Below are 22,422 nucleotides of genomic sequence, written 5' to 3' on the forward strand. Positions count from 1 at the left end.
GGTTTGATTTTCAGAAAGGGACTAATCAGAGAGAGCCACTCTGTACATAAAAAGGGCAATCCCTACAGGTTTTTACTGGCAACTCCTCCCTTGGAGCACCCCTCCTGACTGTTGTGACAGGAGATTTCTTAGTTCAATAAATCTTATTTTGCTCACCATTCCTCTCCATGGGGATATTCTTCTTTGATATGAGACAAAAACTGAGATCACTGCTGTCCTCATCCTCCCAAACAGTAGCCCTTGCTGGTTAGCTCCACATAACTTTCCCAAAGATTCCGCAGGGACTTTCTGAGGCAAGGAATCTCCCTTTCAACTCCTAGTAGTCTTCCTTTGCCAGTTTCACACAGAAGAAGAACATGCAGCTAGAGAAGGGGGATAGGGAAGAGTTTTTCCAATACAGCCAGAGCCTGCCTTGAGCTGCTACATAGTCTTCTACTGGCTAAATTCTTCCTGAAAAGCCAACTTCTGGAGGTGCTCACAAGCACAGATGGAGCTCATGGTCCTTGGGTGGACCCGACACTGCCAACTGCACAGTCACTAGCTGCCTGCATGAACATACAACTATTCTAAGGGATGGGGTGAGAGGAGAGGCAGGTAACCTCCCTGCTTTTTTAAAAAGGTGTATTTATGTATTTATTTGAAAGGCAGAGTTACAGAGAGAAAGAGAAGGAGGGAAAGACAGAGAGAGAGAGAGAGAGATCTTCCATCTGTTGGTTCACTCCCCAAATGGCCCCACTAGCTGTGCTGGGCCAATCCAAAGCCAGGAACAAGGAGCTTCTTCCAAGTTTCCCACATGGGTGCAGGAACTCAAGCACTTGGGCCATCCTCTGCTGCTTTCCAAGGTGCATTAGCAAGGAGCTGTATCAGAAGTGGAGCAGCAGGGACTTGAACCTGCACCTAAATGAGATGCTGGCACTGCAGGTAGCAGTTTTACCCAATGCCCGCAGCATGGCCCCTCTGCTTCTTCCCAGTTACACAACTTGCAGGGTAAAGGAGCTGGTTATTTTTATGTTGTTCATTTTATGTTGTTATAACAGAATACCTGAGACTGGGTAACTTGCAAAGGAAAGAAAGTTATTAGCCGGCACCGTGGCTCAATAGGCTAATCCTCCGCCTTGCGGCGCCAGCACACCAGGTTCTAGTCCCGGTCGGGGCGCCAGATTCTGTCCCGGTTGCCCCTCTTCCAGGCCAGCTCTCTGCTATGGCCCAGGAGTGCAGTGGAGGATGGCCCAATCCTTGGGCCCTGCACCCCATGGGAGACCAGGAAAAGCACCTGGCTCTGGATCAGCGCGATGCGCCAGCCGCAGCGCACTGGCTGAGGCAGCCATTGGAGGGTGAACCAACGGCAAAAGGAAGACCTTTCTCTCTGTCTCTCTCTCACTGTTCACTCTGCCTGTCAAAAATAAAAAAATAAATTTAAAAAAAAAAGAAAGAAAGTTATTGAACTTCCCATTCTGGAGGCTGGAAACCCAGAATCAAGCGGACACATCTGGCAAGGGCTTCAAAAACCTGCTAGAAAAGCAGAAAGGCAAGTGGCTGCGTGAGGGAAATATACAACATGAGGACTGGTCTCTTTATAACCACCCACTCTTGTGGTAACTACCCCAGTCCTTGGAGCAAGAACTAACTCCCATGAGAAAGGCATTAAGTCCACCCTCAGAACCTAAATGCCTCTTTTTTTAAAAAGTGAGAATCCAGTCTCAGTGATCTGGGAGTCTGAGGTTTTTGTTGTTGCTGTTATTACTATGTTCCTAAAGTTATATTTATGCAATGCATGCAAACTAATAAAAATAAATTTTAAAAGAGTTGTTTATTTGAAAGAGTTACAGAGAGAGAGGGAGAGAGAGATCTTCCATCTGATGGTTCATCCCCAAAATGCCCACAACTGCTGGAGCTGGGCCAATCTGAAGCCAGGAGCCAGGAGCTTCTTCCAGGTCTCCCACATGGGAAGAAGGGCCAAAGGACTTGGGCCATCCTCCGCTGCTTTCCCAGGCCATAGCAGAGAGCTGGATTGGAAGTGGAACAGCTGGGACTCGAATCAGTGCCTATATGGGATGCCAGCATCACAAGGGGTGGCTTTACCCACTATGCCACAATGCCAACCCTCCTAATTGCCTCTTGAAAGCTCTACCTCCCAGCACTACCACAATGGCAATCAAATTTCAATGTAAGTTTCAAGGGACAAACCATAGCAAAACCATTACCACAGCTTCTCAAGCTTTCAGCAAGCCCTCTCTTTCCAGCCTCTCATCTTAGCTAAGCTTCTTCTGAGACCTTTTAGGGTCACCTGGGGACCACTTGCTTTAAAAAAATTTATTTATTTATTTATTTATTTGAAATGCAGTGTGGAGAGGGAGAGAGGAGAGAGACAGAGAGAAAGAGACAGAGAGAAACAGAGACAGAGAGAAAGAAAGAATATGAATGGGGAGAGAAGAGGGATCTTCCATCAGCTGATTCACTCCCTAAATGGCTACTGGGGCTGGTTCAGGCAGAAGCCAAGAGTCTAGAGATCCAACCGGTCTCCTACATAGGTAACAGGGGCTCAAATACTTGATACAATCCTCCGATGCCTTCCCAGGCACATTAGAAGGGAGTTGGGTCAAAATCAGGGCAGCTGGGACATAAATTTGTGTTCCAATTTGGGATGCTGGCATTGCAGATGGAAGCTTAGCTTGCTGTGCCACAACGCTGGCCTTGCAGGGGTCACTTGCTACTGCTATAGTGATGTTTATCCAGTTTAGATCTCTCCAACCTCTCATCCCAATCACAGAATATCAAGGGTAAGAGAGGAGAGCAATCAATAAAGTGAACAGGACTAAGGTAGGTTTATTTTTTAAAAACTTTGAGCATATTATTTTTGTGTTGTTTATTTGAAAGGCAGAAAGAGAGAGACTTATCACCTGTTGGTTCACTCTCAAAATGCCCACAACAGCTGGGGCTGGGCCAGACAAAAGCCAGGAGCCTGAAACTCAATCCAAGTCTCCCATGTGAGTGGCAGGGACCTAAGTACTTGGGCCATCTCACCTGCTCCCTCCCAGGATATGCATTATTATGAAGCTGAAATCAAAAGCAGATCCAAGATTTGAACCCAGGCACTCATATGGGACAGGGGTGTCCCAAGCAGCATATTAACTGGTACATCAAACACCCACAACTGAGAATATTTTTACCCTGATACTCTTAAAAGTAATAGGAGGACAGGCATCTAGCCTAGCAGTAAGGATGCCAGTTAAAACACCCAAGTCCCATATCAGAGTACATGGGTTTGATTCCCGCCTCTAGCTCCTGGCTCCAGCTTCGTGTTAATGAAGGCTCTGGGAGGTAGCAATGATGTCTCAAGTAACTGGGTTCTTGTCACTGACATGGAAGAATAAAATGGAATTCCTGACTCCTGGTTTCTTTCTGGCCTGCCCTAGTTGTTGTGGGCACTTGGGGAGTAAACCAGCAGGTGGAAGTTTGCACTCTCTTGCTCTCTCTTGCTCTCTCTTGCTCTCTCTCTCTCTCTCTCTCTCTCTCTCCTTCTCTCCCTCTCTCCCTCTCTCCCTCTCTCCCTCTCCCTCTCCCTCTCCCTTAATCTCTCCCTCTCCCTTTCTCTTTCCTTCCTCTGTAACTCTGCCTTCAAATAAATAAATAAATCTTAAAAAATAAAAAAAAAGAGAGAGACTTATTTGCCTTGAGACTCCAACAAGTTTCTGTCCAGTTGTCTGGAAACAGCTGAGTGACTGCATGGGGAGTCAGTTTCAGAACCTGAACATGAACTGTTCCAATGGCCAATCTAAGATTTGCTGCAACACAATCCAGTACTGCATCCTCAATTTTCCATTCCTTAATTTCAATTTCTTTCCCTATAATGTTATCTCCTGGTACATGTTTCTTTTTTACCTTGATCCAACCAAAATTCTGAATGGAAAACCTTAAAAAGGATGGAGGAAAAAACTAAAGGAAGTAATATTACTTCCAATGTAGGGTTTTTTTTTCATGAGAAGATAAAAGTATATTATTAAATAAGAATTATAATTAAGTAAAGGAAACATTTATATACCAAACACTGTGACATCCATATTTTTAAACTTACACACACACACACACACACACACACACATCCATATATGAGAGAAAAGATGCGTTATTTGTAGTTTTTTTTTTCAAGCAGTAGGAAAGCTAGCAGAAACACATCAGCTTCTTAGAAATTTTCCATTTAATGTCACATAGGAAAATTGGAGCTAGTAGAACCCTGCTTCCCACCTTTTCACTTGTGTCTGGAATACTCTTTGTGCCCTTGGAACAGATCAAGTTAATTTGGGAGTCTCTTTCAGGCCTTTACTTTCCTTGTCTCTGAGCAACTCGCCAGTCCATTCTGACCCCAAACCAAGCACACTGCTCAAGACTCTGCCCATTACGGAAGATGTTCCCTTGCCATTCTCTTTCAAAACCACTCCTGAGTGTGTCAGAACCAGCTGTTCCCCTCTTCACACTCTACTTTCATTGGATGGAAATCATTATGCACAGCCCACACTTAAGCAATGGTAAAATATCTACATATTGATTTGTAATTGTTCTGCACAGGATATTTTACTGTTCTCTCCTATTTATTTATTCATTTATTTCTAGCATATACATTTCCTTCTTATTATGATTTTATGTCAATTTTTATAGAAAACATTTATGTATCAATATAGATATGATTCGACTTTTTCAATCTGTTAATGTAGCCAGTCCTGGGATTATTTGCCCCTAGATGCATCACCCTTTCTTCTCCTGCCCTGCTCTCCACTGTACACAGAATGACTCTTGCAGGTTATAATTCCTAAGCTCACCACCATTTGTTTGTCATTTGAGTTCAGCCATCTGAAGGTACCAGGAGGAGATGAACACAGGAGAACAGAGTAACCAGAGATATTCTCCTTCTTCCTCTGCAATGGGTGGCATCTCCTTCAATGTCTCCGTATTCACCATGTCTTCAGTCACCATCAAATTGTTTTTTCTTTTTTTTTAACTTTTATTTAATGAATATAAATTTCCAAAGTACAGCTTATGGATTACAATGGCTTCCCCCCCATAACGTACCTCCCACCTGCAACCCTCCCCTTTCCCACTCCCTCTCCTCTTCCATTCACATCAAGATTCATTTTCAATTCTCTTTATATACAGAAGATCAGTTTAGCATATATTAAATAAAGATTTCAACAGTTTGCACCCACATAGAAACACAAAGTGAAAAATACTGTTTGAGTACTAGTTATAGCATTAAATCACAATATACAGCACATTAAGGGCCGAGTTCCTACATGAGGAGTAAGTGCACAGTGACTCCTGTTGTTGACTTAACAAATTGACACTCTTGTTTATGGCATCAGTAATCACCCTAGGCTCTTGTCATGAGTTGCCAAGGCTATGGAAGCCTTTTGAGTTCGCCGACTCTGATCATATTTAGACAAGGTCATAGTCAAAGTGGAAGTTCTCTCCTCCCTTCAGAGAAAGGTACCTCCTTCTTTGATGACCTGTTCTTTCCACTGGGATCTCACTCGCGGAGATCTTTCATTTAGGTGTTTTTTGTTTTTTTGTTTGTTTGGTTGGTTGGTTGGTTGGTGTTTTTGCCAGAGTGTTTTGGCTTTCCATGCCTGAAATACTCTCATGGGCTTTTCAGCCAGATCCACGTGACTTAAGGGCTGATTCTGAGGCCAGAGTGCTGTTTAGGACATCTGCCATTCTATGGGTCTGCTGTGTATCTCGCTTCCCATGTTGGATAGTTCTCTCCCTATTTTATTCTATCAGCTAGTATTTGCAGACACTAGTCTTGTTTATGAATCACCATCAAATTTACCCACCATGATTCTAGATCCATTGATTCCAACACCTAACCTCCACTAACACTTATCTCCTCTCTTTGTCTTTCCAGCATAGGAGTGGTAGGATTAAGTTTCTCAAGTTACTAATTATTGGATTCATCAACACTCTCTTCTTTGGCTTCTCCATAACTTATGTAACCACTTCCCTGCATTAAATTCCTTTTGAATTAAATATTTAGAGGGATTTCATTTTCCAGGATAATCCCTGACTATTACAAATAGCTGATTACATTGATTGATCTTCTAGTGTTAACATTTTTTGCATTCCCACAATAAATCCAACTCTGTCAAAACCAATTAAATATGTTTAAGTATTTTCTATAACTAACTAACCAACAACAACAACAAAGAACAAAATGCCCCTGGAACATGAAATCTGTTCCTAATGGCATTCTATATATCTCATCCTCCTCAAAGTCTTCCCAAAAATAATTTTAAACCCTCATATTTGGGAATATATGTTAAAATAATAATAGTAAAGTAATAGATTAATATGCTCAACTTGTAAGGGCATTTGGCACAGTGATTAAGACACTGCATGGGAGGCCCACAACCCACATCAGAATGCCTGAGTTTCAGTCCCAGATTCACTTCCAACTCCAACTTTCTGCTAATGTGCACCCTGGGAGGCAGCAGGTGATGGCTCAAGTAGTCTGGCCCCTGCTTCCTATAAAATCGAGTTGTGGTCTCTGCCTTCAGCCCAGCCTGATCATAGCTGTTGTGGGCATTTGGTAAGTAAACCAGCCATTGGAAGACCTCTCTCTCTCCCTCCCTCCCTCCCTCTCTCTCCTCAAATAAATAAAAATAAATAATTTTTTAAAAAATTCAAGTGATAACCATAAAGCTATACAACACTAACTGTGTGATATAGGCCAAATGATACTTAGAGGGAAATATATAGCCTTAAATGTATTAGAAAATTTAAAAAACATATAAAACATCCAGGTGATTCAAGAATATAGAAAACAAACACCATATGAAACCGAAGTTAGTATAAGGTAGGAAATAATGATGATAAATGCAGAAATAATGAAATACAAAACATTAAAATAACTAACAAAATCCAGTTCTTTGAAAATAATTATGAAATAGTTTTTGCAAATATCATCAATTACTAAAGAAAAAGGTATAAGGACAGGTATTTGGCACAGCAGTTAAGATACCACTTGGGGGCTTTCTTTCATCCTAGCAGATAAGGTGAAGGAGTAGGTCCCAGAATGGATCTCTCCTTAAAAAAAAAAAAAAGATACCACTTAGGGTGCCCACATGCCATATGGGACTGCCTGAGTTCAAGTTCCAGTTCTACTTCAACCCAAATTCCTGCTAATGCAAACCCTGGGAGTCAGCAGGTGTTGGATCAAGTACTTGAGTCTTTGTCACCCACATAGGAGACCCAAGTTGAGTTCTGAGTTTCTGGTTTCATCCAGGTCCAGTCCTGGATATTACGGGCATTTGAGGAGTGGATCAGGGGATGAAAATCAATTTCTCTGTGTGTATGTGTGTCTGTATCTATCTATATATCTATATCTTTCTATTTTTCTGCCTTTTTAAATTTTTTTTATTTTTTGACAGGCAGATTGGACAGTGAGAGACAGAGAGACAGAGAGAAACGTCTTCCTTTGCTGTTGGTTCACCCTCCAATGGCTGCCGCAGTCGGCGCGCTGCAGCCAGTGCACCGCGCTGATCCGAAGCCAGGAGCCAGGTGCTTCTCCTGGTCTCCCATGGGGTGCAGGGCCCAAGCACTGGGCCATCCTCCACTGCACTCCCTGGCCACAGCAGAGAGCTGGCCTGGAAGACGGGCAACCGGGACAGAATCCGGCACCCAGACCGGTACTAGAACCTGGTGTGCCGGCGCCACAAGGCAGAGGATTAGCCTAGTGAGCCGCGGCACCGGCTCTTTCTGCCTATTTTTAAAAAAGATTTACGAGAGAGAGAGAGAGAGAGAGAGAGAGAGAATCTTGCATCTGCTAGTTTGCTCCCCAGATGGCTGCAAAAGCCTGAACTGGGATGATCTGAAGCCAAGAGCCAGGACCTTCATTCGGATCTCCCATGTGGGTGACAGGGGCCCAAATAATTGGGCCATCCTCTGCTGCTTTTCCTAGTCCATTAGCAGGGTGCTTTATAGGAAGCAGAGCAGCCAGGACACAAATCAGTGCCCATATGGGATGCTGGCATTGCAGTCAGTGGCTTTATGTGCTATGCCACAATGCTGGCCCCTCTCTATGCCCTTTGAATAAATATAAAGATTTTTTTAATTAAAAAGGCATAAATAAATAAAAGAAATTAAATAAAATCCTACAAAATAGAGATATAGAAGAAATCTAATTGTTGTAAACAAATGCTACAAATATGACTGTCTACCACTGCAACTCCCCTTTCAAGCTTGTGGAACCAATTTCCACAAGGGTTGCAGTTGGAAAACTGCTCAGATATGTCAAAGAGAGGGAATCTCCAGGGAGCATTTCATGAAGTAGCCAACAGCCAAGATGGAAGCCCTCATGAGTAAGAATTAAGGTATCCACTCATTTAAAAAACAGTAATCCCCAAGAATACACTTCTGACCTTGCTATTAGCTCTGTAAGAGCCCAGGCTTCCTTGTCCGTGTAGCCACTCTTCTAATTCCTGACTGTACAGGGGCTGACCTGTGTATGTCCAATTTTGCCTTATGAGACTTAAGGCAGTGTGGGCCTTGATATGACAGAAGTATAATCAGGTAGGACCAGAGAGGTGTCAAATTAAGAGTCAAGGTCTCAGTGGGAGTCAAGGTAAGGACCCTGAGAGGGCGTTCAGTAAACCCTAGACTCCAGAACAAAAGATGCCCCACTGCCACATCTGTTGTCAGCTGTGTGGGTGGAAGCAGTGTTTCTTAGCTTCCAATAAAGAAGCATCTATGAGGAAAGGCCATGCGTCCATAGGTTGACCTAAGAAGTTGTCCTTCTCCCTGCTAGCAGTCAATGTGAGACACTTAGGCTAAGAAGACCCTGGATCCCAGGACAAAGGCTCTCTCTCCACATCCCACCTCTGCTGTAAACTCTGGGAGCTTGACGCAGGATAATCAGGTGCAGCACGTCCTGATATTTGCATCCAGACTTGAGAGAGTTTATGGGCTTAGTAGAAGCAAAAGTGACAAATGAGAAAGGACAAACACAAGATCCCAGGACCCAAGGACAAAGGGACTCCACTGGAAAATCCGGGACACCGTGGCCGAATGTTACGTCAATTGACCGGAGCTCAGCAGTCAGAGGCTTCTGAGGTCCGCTCTTCAAGTCAACTAATAGAAAAGAGCCTAGGTTGTGTTAGAAGTGAACCAAAGAAGCCCCCATCCCAGATAGGGGGTCGATTCAGGTCAGCAGAGGTTGGGGTCTAAGCCTTCACAGATAACAAGGTATGAACCCAGAGATTCCGGTTCCGCCCCTTCTATCAGCCATGGGAAGCCCCGGACATTGGGTACTAGCCGGAAGTGACGCCCCCTGACTTCCGCTTCTTCGGTTTACGAGTTTGTTGGAGGTTCGCGCTTCAGGTCTACAACGGGATCGGGTGTGAACGCTGTTACAAGTCAAGGTAAGAGGCTGAGGGCCCCGAGTAATCCAACTGTGCCCCTCTCCTCAGTCCTGCACCATTTAATAGCAGACTTCTCTTTGTGTGGAGAGTCTCTTTGTGCAGGAGTCAAAGGAGGCAAGGACATGGCTTTTGAGGACGGGTGCCATGTTCTGTGAGGTGAGGATCCCAAGGAAGGCTAATAAGGCCTGTGGAGAATCCGGTATTGCCCCCTCTGTCATCCATGGTAATCCCCAGGCACGGTCATGAAGTCAGATGTGATGTTCCCTGACTTTTACCTCAGGAGTCAGAGAAACGTTTCTGAGGTCCGTGCTTCAGGCCGGCCAAGGGGGAAAGGCTTTGTTAGAATTCAAAGTGAGGTGTGGATGGTGGATTAAGGAAGCCCTCACCCCAGATGAAGGTCCTAAATAATCCATCTCTGCCCAGAACAGGTTTCCCCGGCTGAGCCCACTCCCTTTCCACCTCAGAGGACTCAGAGTCAGAGTCTTGATGTGTTGGGGCAGACTCATCATCAGAGGATGGGGCTGGCTTCATAGTCAGGACCCTGGGGAAGGACTGAGGGGATATATCCTATCCTGGTAGAGGGTCCCTAGAGTTTAGCTCCGCCCTGCTGTCAGCCATTGGAAGCTCCCACAAGGTGGCCTTATGTGCTGTGCCCTAACTTCCACCTCAGGGTTCTGAAAAAAGTGAGGGCCTTGAGCTGAGAGGAGGAGTCCCTGGCTATACCAGGCACCAATGAGAGGACCAAAGGAGAAGGAAGGGGCTTAGACTCCAGACCAGGAAGGATCCCACAGAAGCCTATCCTTGCTGTCAGCCATGGGAGGCCTTGGGAAGGTTTCTCATTTCTGCCACTAGGATCTGATAGAGGTTATGGGCTTGGAAGAAGGAGCACAGGACTCAGACAGGCAGACAGAGGGGCCCAAGCTCTACCCAGAATTTGAGGTTAGGACTAACAAAGGACACAGGACACCAAGGATTCCAGGACAGGGGACACAGCTACATCCCTGCCATAAGTTCTGGGAGGTCCTGTACAAAGTGACCAGGTCAAAGTGCAGTCAGGACCTGCACTTCGCCCCTCTTAAGCAGGAAGAAGTTATAGAAGATATGATTCTATGCCCTTCAACAGCATTTAGGATTAAGGGCTGGAATCTCTCTGAGGGGGAAATTATATAGGCAGGCAGATAGGATAGAATTGATTAGATTTGTGAGCTGGAAGGCCACGCTTTCACCACACCCCCTGTGTGATCTCATGCCCCTACCTGACCCCACCTGTATGCCCCCCTGCCAATCAGGTTACGTAACCATTCCCCTTTGGAAGTAGATAAAAGGCCTGGAGCACTGTGGGCCCCTCCCTTATTGCCCTTTTTGTTGCCCTTGTTGCCTGTGCTTTCAGGGTGCATGGCCTTTGGGCCACCCACTCCCTGCTTTCCTGCCCACATGCTTACTGCATGTGGCTGGCCCCTGGCCTGCTCTCTGCTTGGTATGCACCCTAACTTAGCCTCTAAACTTTTTTTTCTCTCTTAGATAAAACCCTCACCTTCCTATGCATTTCTCTCACTGAATAAACTCCTTAAAACTTAAAAAAAAAAAAGTGACCATATGCAGCTTATCCTGATATCGTTTTTCAGGTCGGAAAGAGATTAGAGGCTTGGTAGAAGGAGTATCATCTCTGGTGAGCAGAGGAAGGGATCCAGGCCCTTCCAGGAGTCAAGGTGAGGACTTAATGGGGGGGGGGGGATAGGAATCCAGCAGACCTAGTACAGACGAGGCCTAGCTCTGCTATCAACTTTGTGAAGCCCTGGGCAAAATGGTCAGATATTTTGCATCTTTTCTTCTGCCTTTGGGATATCAGAGAGGTAATCACCTTTGTCTGATGGGGACTGGAGGTACCCTTGCCCCAGTACAGTATGATGCTGCTTTACTGCAGCCTCCCAGTTCCGAGGGTGGTTAGGACTTCTGTCTGAGGGTGTTGGCACAGGGAAGAGTCCCTGACCCTGCCAAGAATCAAGGTGAGGATGTAGAGAGAGGACTGCAGAGAACTCACACTCCTAGATGGAGTGCACAACCACTTCATGTCCTTGTAGTTGACCCTGCAAGAAGCCACACAGTGGTGCCAGGTGTTGTGGTTCCTGATTCTTCTTGAAGGGATAGTCATTAAGGAGAAGACCTTGCTCTGAGGGGTGCAGCTTCACATCAGCTGAGGAAGGAATCCCAGGTTTTGTCAGAAGTCAAGGTAAGTACCTAGAACCTGCCTCAGTAAAGAACATACCCCACAGAGCCCAACTGCTCTGCTCTCAACCCTGGGAGGACCTAAGTAAGGGTTGTGCCATGTGGCTTGCTCTCACTGCAACCATGATGGAGGAAGAGGGGTCCTCAGGCAGGTAAGAGCTTTGGCTTGAGCTGAGGGGGCAGTGCTGGGCCCTGTCAGGATTCAAGGTGAATATCCTGAAGGTGGATTGAGATAACCTCCACCCCAGAACAGTCTGGACCCAGGCCCTCCTGATAGCCCTGGTCGATCCTGGACTCAGGTGCTAAGAATAACTTTTGTCTCAGAGCTTTAGAGTGATCAAAGTCATGTTCTGAGGGTTGATAGAGACCACCACACCTAGTATCAAAGGAGTCATCATCTCAGGCTCAGCCAGGAGACAAGGTGAGGATCTTTGGTGAAGAGTGAAGGTACTACCACCCCAGAAATGAAAAGATTGCACAGAATCCAGCCATCCTGTTAGTTCTGGGAGGCCCAAGGCAGAAGAGCACCCCCAGGGTGGGACATTTTCCCATTTCTTACTTGGGGGACTCAGGGAACTGAGGGCCTTGGTTGTATGGGTGGTGTCAGATCAGAAGAGGAAGGAACTTCTGAAAGCAAAGAGAGGAGTCCCAGGGTCTGCAAAGAGGGAAGCTAAAGGCTGTTGTTGAAGATTGAATTTACGCCCCAGTCCAGAACTCAAAGAAGACCCCAGAGATAGCCACTATGGCCCTACTCTCAGTCCAGGAGGCTCTGGGAAGGATTGTCAGCTTCAGCCTCGTGTCTAGCTGGGGAGGCTTTGGAGAGGGTAGGGCCTTAATTAGAAAGGACCACACTCAGGTCAACAGAGGGATTTGTTCTAAGCTCTACCAGGAGTTCAGCTAAGGGCTGAGGAGTCTCCACTAACCTGAACATACAGGACCCCAACCCCATCCTGTCCCATTCTGTCAGCCAGAGAAAGATACAGAAAACATTGAGTGAATTGGCTTACCCTTACTTCCTCTTCTTGTATCTCATGGAGATAAGGCTTTGGTTTGAGTGGACTCAAGTCAACAGGAATTGTTCCAGGCCCTGCCAGGCAGGAAGGTGAGGGTGGATCAGTCTCCTTACTTCAGGATAGACACATCCCCCATTGAATTTGGTCACCTTTTTGTCCTCCCTGGAAGTCCCTGGGTAGGTGTGACTGGATGTTGGGCCCCCCTCGCTGTCTTTCATTGCCTTTCAAGGAGGCAAACTCTTTCTCTGAAACTTTGCCTTAGACCAGCAGAGGGGTAAAGTTCAAGGCTAGCTAGGAGAAAACGAAGACCTCAAGTGAATCCCAGCATAGTGGGGACCTCTCAGAATCTTGGCCATCCTCCTGTCAGGTCTGGGGGGCCTAGGGTGCTGCTTTCAGTGTGCAGCCTGAGTATCCCTTCAGTTCCTCTTACAGGTGCTGTAGTAACCTGCTGGTAAAGGTCTCAGTCTGAGGCAGTGTCTTTAGGTCACAGAGCAGCTAAGACCCTAGCAGTGCCAAGAGTCAAGGTGAGGTGCATCCCTTGTTTGTGGACCCAGAGTGCCACCTACCCCAGAACATAAGGGATCCCATTGCTTGACCCCATCCCACCCTTACTGTCAGCTCTGGAGACTCACACACTCACACTCTCCTTGCATTCTGAAGAGCCCTCTCACTCTCTATAGCTTTTCAGGGGACAGTCCCATAAGCAGGACAGGAACCCTGTGAGGCCCATGTTCACCACCCAGAGGGAAGGCCTTTGTCACAGCCCCCAAGGGTGCAGTTCTCAGCTGAGGTCACTTATACCCTCCCTCTCTCCTCCAGGCCTGTGGGTCCCCATCAACCAGCTGCTGCCTAGCCTCCTGCCACCTGACCCCAAAGAAAACGTGATGCCTTCTTGTCAGAAGCATGAGGGAGGCCTTCAGGACCAAGGAGAGGAGCCAGACATTGATGAACAGATTTTTGAGTCTGAAGAGGAGAGCGAAGAGGAGTTCTTCGCCACCTATTCCTCCTCTTCTTCCTCTCCTCTGATTCTAAGCAACCCAGATGACTTTTTTGCTATTCAGACACCGAGTCCTCCCCAGAGTCCTCCCCAGAGTCCTCATAGCATCTCCTCCCCTACTGCCTTTCCGTGGAGCCAATCTGATGACAGCTGTAGCAGCCAGGAAGAGGAGGGCCCAAGCACCTGGCAGGACCCAGAAAATGCAGAGTCTTTGCTCCAAAATGCATTGGATGAGAAGGTGGAGGAGTTGGTGCAGCTCCTGCTCCATAAGTATCGAATGAAGGAGCCGATCACCAAGGCAGAAATGCTGTCTTGTGTCATCAAAGATTATGAAGACTATTTTACTGTGATCTTCAGTAAGGTGTCTCGGTGCTTGCAGATGGTCTTTGGCATTGATGTGAAGGAAGTAGACCCCATGGGTCACTCCTATGTGCTTGATACCGCCCTGGGCCTCACCTATGATGGCATGCTGGATGATGATCAGAGCATGCCCAAGACCGGCCTTCTGATAATCATCCTGGGAGTGATCTTCACAGAAGGCAATTGTGTCCCTGAGGAGGAGCTATGGGAAGCGCTGAGTGTGATGGGGGTACATGTTGGGAGTGAGCACCACATCTATGGAGAGCCCTGGAAGCTCATCACTGAAGATTGGGTGCTAGAAGGGTACCTGGAGTACTTGCAGGTGCCCCATAGTGATCCTCCTCACTATGTGTTCTTGTGGGGGCCAAGGGCCTATGCTGAAACCAGCAAGATGAGAGTCCTGGAGTATTTGGCCAAGTTCAATGGAGGTGATGCCACATCCTTCCCACTGTGCTATGAGGAGGCTTTGAGAGATGAGGAAGAGAGAGCCCAGGGAAGATTTGCCACTTCACGTGGCAATAGTGCCATGGCCAGAACAAGTTCCAGCACCACATCCAGAAGCTTCCCCTGAATAAAGTGTGAGGCAATTTAAGGCACTTTAATAAAATCTGAGGCATGTTAAGGCACTTTAATAAAGTCACTGAATTTAGAGATGGCAGTCACAGTTTTAAGTAGAGAGGCAGTTTAGGGCTAGGCATTGGTTTTCCTGTTTTATAAGGATAACTTGAAACTTTATCTTCCTTTTGAAGTCTTTTAAATATTCCTTTTAACTAGAAGCTTAATTAGCTTCAGAATCTAAGGTTATGAATGATATAGATGTTTTGCTCTTGTACAATTAAGAGTAAAATTTTTGCTATTTTGTAAAACAAATTTAGGAGACTTTCCATTTATTTTGTGGTTTGGAACAAGATAACATGGCATTGGAATAAGAATTTCCTTGGATTTGTTCAGCTTATATGAAAATATAGGAGAAATTAAATCTTAATAAATTGTGTCTCAATTCACTGGTTAGTTTATTATTCACACATCCATTGTGCATCTGCTGTATGGAAGGCCCTGTGGTAGAAGCGGAGATGTTGACACAGGTCACAACCACTCTACTAGAAAAGGGTGGCGTCCGGCAGCAGCCATCATAGGAGGAAGATGGTGAGATGTTCTCTCAGACACACATAACTATGGAAAGAAGGCTGAGCATATGGGGCTCCAGGGAAGGGCAGGGTAGTGTAACGCCCTGAGCCAAGGCATTCTGGAGGTTAAGAAACAGTACTTCCTTCTGTGGGAGTTCACTGTGTTGAGGCTGGGTCTTGGCAGGAGTCAGGAGTGAAGCTTTGGTTTGAGAAAAGGTTGCGACTGAGTATTTCTCTGGGCAGTTACTTCTGCATGTTGGATGAAGCAAAGGAATCTGCACATGGAGTGGGTATAGAAAGTGTCCTGGATGCTTGTCTCAGTGAGGTGAACACAGCAAGAATCAGATGATCGATGCCTATCATATCTAAAGATTTCCTGAGAAATAAGGATGTGTCTCCAAGAAGTAATGCCCCAAAGCTCCTGGCAGATACTCTTCTGCATGTTTGGTAGAACCAGAGCCAAAGCTATTAAAATGGAAGTTTAATTAGGTAATTTTAATACTGTTATTTGACCAATTGTAAGCAGGAGCTATAGTTTGCTATTGGAAGGAGAGATGAATGAAAATATGGGTGTAAATGGAGGAATAGCTGAGAAAGGAAGGAAGGGTTTGGTTCTTGCATCAAATTTTAGGAACTTTGAGCTATATCCAGCTTCATACCCAAATTCAATACTAGATCATCTAAGAGGGAAATTTTACTGAGTTTTATCTATGAAGCAACACTTTGGGCTAAATTGATACCCCCCTTACTGTTGTGCTGCATACTGTTAGAGGTCTCCTGGATAATAACAAAATTCCCAGAGAAGACGGTGGTAGGATCAGAGGTCCAAAAGGTAACACAAAGAATTGCTTATCATTGCAGATCCAGTGTGTACCAGACCCTGTGGTGAGTGCTTTGTGAACATCACATACAATCCAGCAGTCCTACAAGATATACTTTATCAAACGCATTTCACAGTTGAAGAAACTGAAGATCATATGACGTGGGGATTTTCCCATTATCACAGGGCTGAGACCAAATCCCTGGTGTTACAGGCAGAAATTGTGTCTGCCATAAAATCATATGTTCAAGTCCAAACCACCCCCAGTACCTCCAAAAGTGATTGCATTTATAGACGAAATCTTTAAAGTAGCTGAAGTAAAATTAGGTCATTAGAATGAATCCTAATCCAATATGACTGGTGTACATATAAGAAGAGTAGAGGACGACACAGATAGGCACAGAGGGAGGACCATCACAGGGAGAGGGTTCCAACTACAAGCCAAGGAAAAAGGGTTCCCCAAGCAACCAGCTTTGCCCACACCTTAATCTCCAACTTCTAGGCTCTAGAACTGTGAGAAAATGGCTCTATTGTTTAAGCCACCTAATCTGATAGTTTGTTATGACAACTCTAGTAAAGTAATACACAAGATCTGAATTAATCTCACTCCTTGCAACCTGAAACAGACCTTCTCTCCTGAAAGTCATTTCTCTTCTCATGACTGTATATCTTAGTCAACCAGAAAGAAGGACTCTGTGTCCAAGGCACTAAAAATAGGATCAAATAAATGGTGTAGACTGAAATGTGTACCCCTAAAATTCCAAGTTGAAAGCCTAATTCCAATGTGATATATTTGGAGATGGGGCTTTTGGAAGGTACCCAGGGTAAAATGAATTAATGGGAGTGAAACCCTCATGGAATTGGTCTCTCTCTCCCTCCTCCTCCTCCTCCCCCTCTCCCCCCTCCCCTTCCCCCTGCCTCTCCCCCTCCCCTTCCCCCTGCCCCTTCCCCTCCCCTCTCTCCCTCTCCCCCTCTCTCCCTCTCTCCCTCTCCCCCTCTCTCCCTCTCTCCCTCTCCCCCTCCTCCTCCCCCTCTCTCCCTCTCCCCCTCCTCCTCCCCCTCTCTCCCTCTCCCCCCTCTCCCTCTTCCTCTCCCCCTCCCCCTCTCTCCCTCCCCCCTCCCTTCTCTCTCCTCTTCCCTCTCTCCCTCTCCCTCTCTCTCTATCCCTCTCCCTCTCTCCTTCTACTCTTCTCTTCTCCCTCCCTCCTCCTTCTCTCTCTAACCCCCACTGCCATGGGAGGATATACAGAGAAGGCAGCTATGTACAAGCCAGGAAGAGAGCCTTTACAAGACACCTGACATACTGGTACCTTGATTTTAGTCTTCACAGCCTCCAAAATTGCTAGAAATAAATGTCTATTGTTTAAGCAGCCCAGCCTGTGGTATTTTGTTAAGACAACTCAGGCTAAGACAAGAAAGAAGGTGACAATCTGAATGAAACAACATGTGGATTGTCTGAGGTTCCTTGAGCTATAACTCTACCTAAGTTTCAGTGTTTTTGTGCAATTCCAACATTTTCCCACATTGTAATGCCCTTCCCATGGTCTTCCCCCATTTGTCTTCTGTTATGGTTTGGATAATAGCTTAAGTGTCCCCCAAGGGTCCAAGTGGTTTTTTTTAAGATTTATTTATTTATTTGAAAGTCTGAGTTACGCAGAGAAGGAAAGGCAGAGAGACAAAGAGAGGTCTACCATCAGCTGGTTCACTCCCCACTTGGCTGCATTGGCCACAGCTGAGCCAATCCGAAGCCAGGAGCCAGGAGCCAGGGGCTTCTTCTGGATCTCCCACGTGGGTACAGGGGCCCAAAGACTTGGACCACTTTTTCTGCTTTCCCAAGCCACAGCAGAGAGCTGGATTGGAAATGGATCAGCCAGAACTAGAATCATCACCCATATGGGATGCCAGGACTGTAGGCAGTGGCTTTTACCTGCTATGCCACAGTGCTGACCCCAGGCCCATATGTTAGCAGTTAAAGTCTTGATCCCCAGAGCCTTATGTTAATAGATTAAGGATGGAACTTGATCCAATTATGGTATCTGAAAACAGGGAGTTTGGTTAAGTGATTGGATTGAGTTAGGTTGCTAGGGTAGAGCCTGTGATCAAACCATGATGTCATTATATGAAGAGACCACATGGAAGAGTGTGCTCCTTGTTTATCTCTGTTTCCTGGCTCACCATGTGATCCTTCCTCTGAACGCAATCCACCATTCACCACTCTCATCACACAGTATACCACTTGGGGGGCAATCTTGGACTGTGAACCTCCAAAATTGTGAACAAAAATAAATCTCTTCCATTATGAGTTAGAGTCTCTCAGATATTTTAATTGTAGTAACAGAGAGCTGACTTGGCTGAGCCAAGCTGAAGCCAGGAGCCAATAACTCAACACAGATATCCCACATGGGAAGCAGGAACCCAATTTATTGGGCCAACACCTACTGCCTCCTTGGGTTCACATTAGCAGGAAATTGGAATTGAGCAGAGCTGGAACTTGAACCTAGGTATTCCATTGTGGAATACAGGCACCCCAACCAGTATTTTAACTTCTACAGCAAATGCCCAAGTTCACAGTGCTGATTCCAAATTCCTGCTCATGCATACCATGGGATGCAGCAGGTGATGAGTTGAATACTTGAGAGCCTGCCACCCACATGGAATACCTAGAGATCCTGGTCCCAGCTTCAGCCTGATCCAGCTCTCAGCTGTTGCAGCATTTGGGGAGTAAACTAGGGGATGGGAGCGTCTCTCTCTCTCTCTCTCTCTCTCTCTCCCTCTCCATCAGATAAAAAATATACAGGTGGAGTATTCCTCATCCAAAATGCCTAGGAGCAAAAGTGTTTTACGTTTAAGTTTTTTTGAATTTTGGAGTATTTGCATATTCATAACTGGATATTTCAAGGATGAGAACAATTTTAAGCATGAAATGTATTTATATTTCATATACACCTTATACACGGAGCCCAAAGCTAGTGTTATACAATATTTTTAATGTACCTATGTTTTGGCTGTGATCTATTAGATGAGATCAGATGTGGAATTTTACACTTGTGCTGTCACAGTAACACTCAAAAATTATCAAATTTTGACACATTTTCAATTTCATAATTTTAGATTAAGGCTTCTCAAACTGCTCCATGGACTGGATGGCATAAACAGCAGGAATTTATTTCTCATAGGTCTAGAAACTGGAAATTCCAAGATCAAGGTACTGGCAGATTGGATGCCTACAAGCCTGGCTTGAAGGTGACTTATTTCTCTGTGTTTCTTTACATGATAGAGAAAAAAAGAGCAAGCCAGCTTTCTGGTATCTCTTCTTATAAGAGCACTACTCCCATCATGAGATCTCTGCTTTCCTGACTTCATCTAAAACATCTCCCTTGTAAGTGGTAGATGAGGAAAGGCTATGGAAATCACTGTGAAGCAAATATCTACCAAGCTCAAGTCCTAAAACTCTAAAGTCCTCCTGGGAGGTGATAAATGGTTACTTAGTGGACATGCCAGTTCTGCTTAAAAATGAAAATGAAAAAATATGCATCATTCCATATCCTTGGCCTGTGTATCTGTCCCAGGGTAAGGTTCTGGCTTTTTAAGTCAAAATAAGCCAGTCCCAAAAGGACAAATACCATATGTTCCCCCTGGTCTGTGATAACTAATAGAGCACCTAAAAGGTAATCTATGGAAGTGAAATTGACACTTTGAGATGCAATGACTTTGAACAGCCCATGACTTTTGAGTAACAGTTTCTTTTTCTTTCATAATATTTCATGAACTCTTTACTTAGTATAGAATTACTCATATGTGTATAAAGTTAATTGAAAATAGATTGTAGTAAAAAATAAGAATGAGAATAGGAGAGGGAGGAGGAAGAGGAGTAGGAGGGTAGGTAAGGTGGGAAGAATCACTGTGTTCCTAAAGTTGTATTTATGAAATACATGAAGTTTGTATTCCTTAAATAAAAGGTTTCTGAGGGGAAAAAAAGGTTGTTGCAAGAGGGAGTTCAGAAAAATGCTATTGACTGAAGATGGAAAACTCTCCCTGCTGACTTTTATATGATTCTTTTTCAAATTCTCTAGGATCACGTATTTAAAAGTTTCTGTTTCTCTTCCTTGACACTACCTATGGAGGTGGCAGCCTTCTACTTGGCATCATGGCTGCCCTCAGATCCCTTGTGAAGCCCAAGATCATCAAAGAGAGGACCAAAAACTTCATCCAGCACCAGTCAGACCAATATGTCAAGGTTAAGCATAACCAGTGGAAACCCAAAGTTATTGCCAACAGGGTGTGAAGAAGATTCAAGGGCCATATCTTGATGCCCAACATTGATGACAGGAAAAACAAGAAAACAAAGCACATGCTGCCCAGTGGCTTCCAGAAGTTTGTAGTTCATGATGTCAAAGAGCTAGAGGTGCTGCTGATGTGCAACAAATCTTCCTATGCAGAAATTGTTCACAATGTTTCCTCCAAGAACTGCAAAGCAGCTCAGCTGACCATCAATCACAAATTCTAATGTCAGTCTGTTCAGTGAAGAAAATGAATAGACAGCTCAGGTCATGTTTTATTTGTGTTTAAATAAAGTCATGAAAACTGAAAGATAAAGTTTCTGTCATATACTAGCCACTGAAAGATTAGGAATATTTCAAGACAAAGTTGTCCTTGGCAGGAACTCCTAGAAATGAAGAGACTCATCGTCATAACAAATGATAGCAGGCGCTGCTTGCTGAGCACATCCTAAGTAACAATCTGTGGGAGGGACTGCAAGTGCTCACTTACAACTTGGCCTACTCCCTTTCCTGGGCACAGGAAAGAGGACAGGGAGGACTGTCCACCTGTAGTTATGAAGGCCCTGCAATTTCCTGTCCACTGACCCATAAGCAAAAGATAACAGCTTGCCACGCTAGGCACTTGAGGACCTATATGCCAGCTCCATGCTTTCTCCCCCATTGCCACAGCCAATGTGGCAGCCTCTTGTGGAAATGGTGGAATCACAAGGTGGGAGCAATCTGGATCTCTGGGGCATCTGAGTACAGATCTCTGGGGCATCTGCACCAGAATGTAAGTGCACAAGTAAACTTTCACTGTGTCAAGCTCTTCACACTCCAGGTTTTGTCTGATGCATCAGTTGGCAGTCACTTCAGCTGACACAGATCATAGTTCTGTTGTGAGGCACATTTAAATTTAATTGTAAACATTAGCAGTGCCTATTTCTTGTTGTAAAAAAAAAAATGTGAGAATACGTAATTCTCTCCCTGCAAAATTTCTCCAAAATTCAGCCCTATGTTCAAAGGTGAGCACAATTAGCATATTAAGGTGTTTACTTGGTTATAAGGCTAGTGTTGTGGTGTAGTAGGTTAAGCCACCGCTTGAGACATCCACATTCCATAACAGAATCTCCCATTTCAGAGTGCCGGTTCAAATCATGACTACATGACACTTCTGATCTAGCTTCCTGCTAGTGCACCTGGGAGACAATAGATGATGGTACAAGTACATGGATGCCTGACATCTATGTAGGAGACCTGGAAAGACTTACTGGATACTGGCTTCATCCTGACCCAGCACCGGCTGTTGCAGACATTTAGGAAGTGAATTAGCTTATGGAAAATATTCTCTCTCTTGCTCTCCCTCCTCACCCTGTCACTCCTTCTCTCCTTCTCCTTCTTCCTCTCTCTCTGCCTTCAAAATAAATAAATTAAATTAATAAATAAATAATTTTAAAAAATGTTTATGGGGCCATCACTGTGGTATAGCAGGTAAAACTGCCACCTACAGTGCTAGCATCACATATGGGTGCCGGTTCCAGTCCCCACTGCTCCACTTCTGATCCAGCTCCCTGTTAATGCACCTGGAAAAGCATCAGAAGATGGCCAAAGTGCTTGGGCCCCTGCACCCACATGGGAGACCCAGAAGAAACTCACAGCTCCTGGCTTAAAATCAACCCAGCTGTGGCCATTGTGGTCATTTGGGGTGTGAACCAGCAGATGAAAGATCTCTCTGTCTCTCCCTCTCTCTTCCTCTCTGCAACTCTGCTTTTCAGATAAATAAATCTTTTATCAAAAGATGTTTACTTGGTTAAAGTAGAAAGGTTGTAAATATGGAAATTTTTCATGACTATTGCCCAAATTTTGTTTCAAAACTGTGGTACCAAATTGTGTTCTAAAAAATAAGTGCATGTGCATGTCCTTCACTCTCAAAAATATACTTTATATTCTTTAACATTTTGATAAAATATACAGATGAAAAATATTACCTCACAGATATTATAACTTGTGTCTCCCCACTTTATTATTAACTTAGATTAACTTTATCTCTCACTCATATGAAGCTAGGTTTATGCTGTGATGTCCTGAACAACACTATCCCTTCTGGGTATGACTGAAAATTCTAAAATGTCAACAGGACATTTCTCCTTTGCTTTGAGAAGGATTCGGTCACACTGATCAGCAGCTAAGGAAGGAGAGTGGACAGGACA

General features: G+C 44.9%; 1 protein-coding gene across 1 annotated transcript in view; it reads left to right on the forward strand.

The window, feature by feature from the left end:
• Positions 1-14,695, forward strand: part of LOC138847567 (uncharacterized) — a 668,340-nt gene extending 653,645 nt beyond the window's left edge. Inside the window, exons 14-16 of the mRNA XM_070066705.1 lie at positions 9,347-9,410; positions 11,036-11,119; positions 13,469-14,695. Coding sequence (XP_069922806.1) covers positions 9,347-9,410; positions 11,036-11,119; positions 13,469-14,577 — 1,257 coding nt within the window. The 3' untranslated portion in view covers positions 14,578-14,695. The remainder of the gene's footprint in view (positions 1-9,346; positions 9,411-11,035; positions 11,120-13,468) is intronic.
• Positions 14,696-22,422: the final 7,727 nt, after the last annotated feature.

Source organism: Oryctolagus cuniculus, chromosome X, assembly GCF_964237555.1.
Source record: "Oryctolagus cuniculus chromosome X, mOryCun1.1, whole genome shotgun sequence".
Taxonomy (NCBI): domain Eukaryota; kingdom Metazoa; phylum Chordata; class Mammalia; order Lagomorpha; family Leporidae; genus Oryctolagus; species Oryctolagus cuniculus.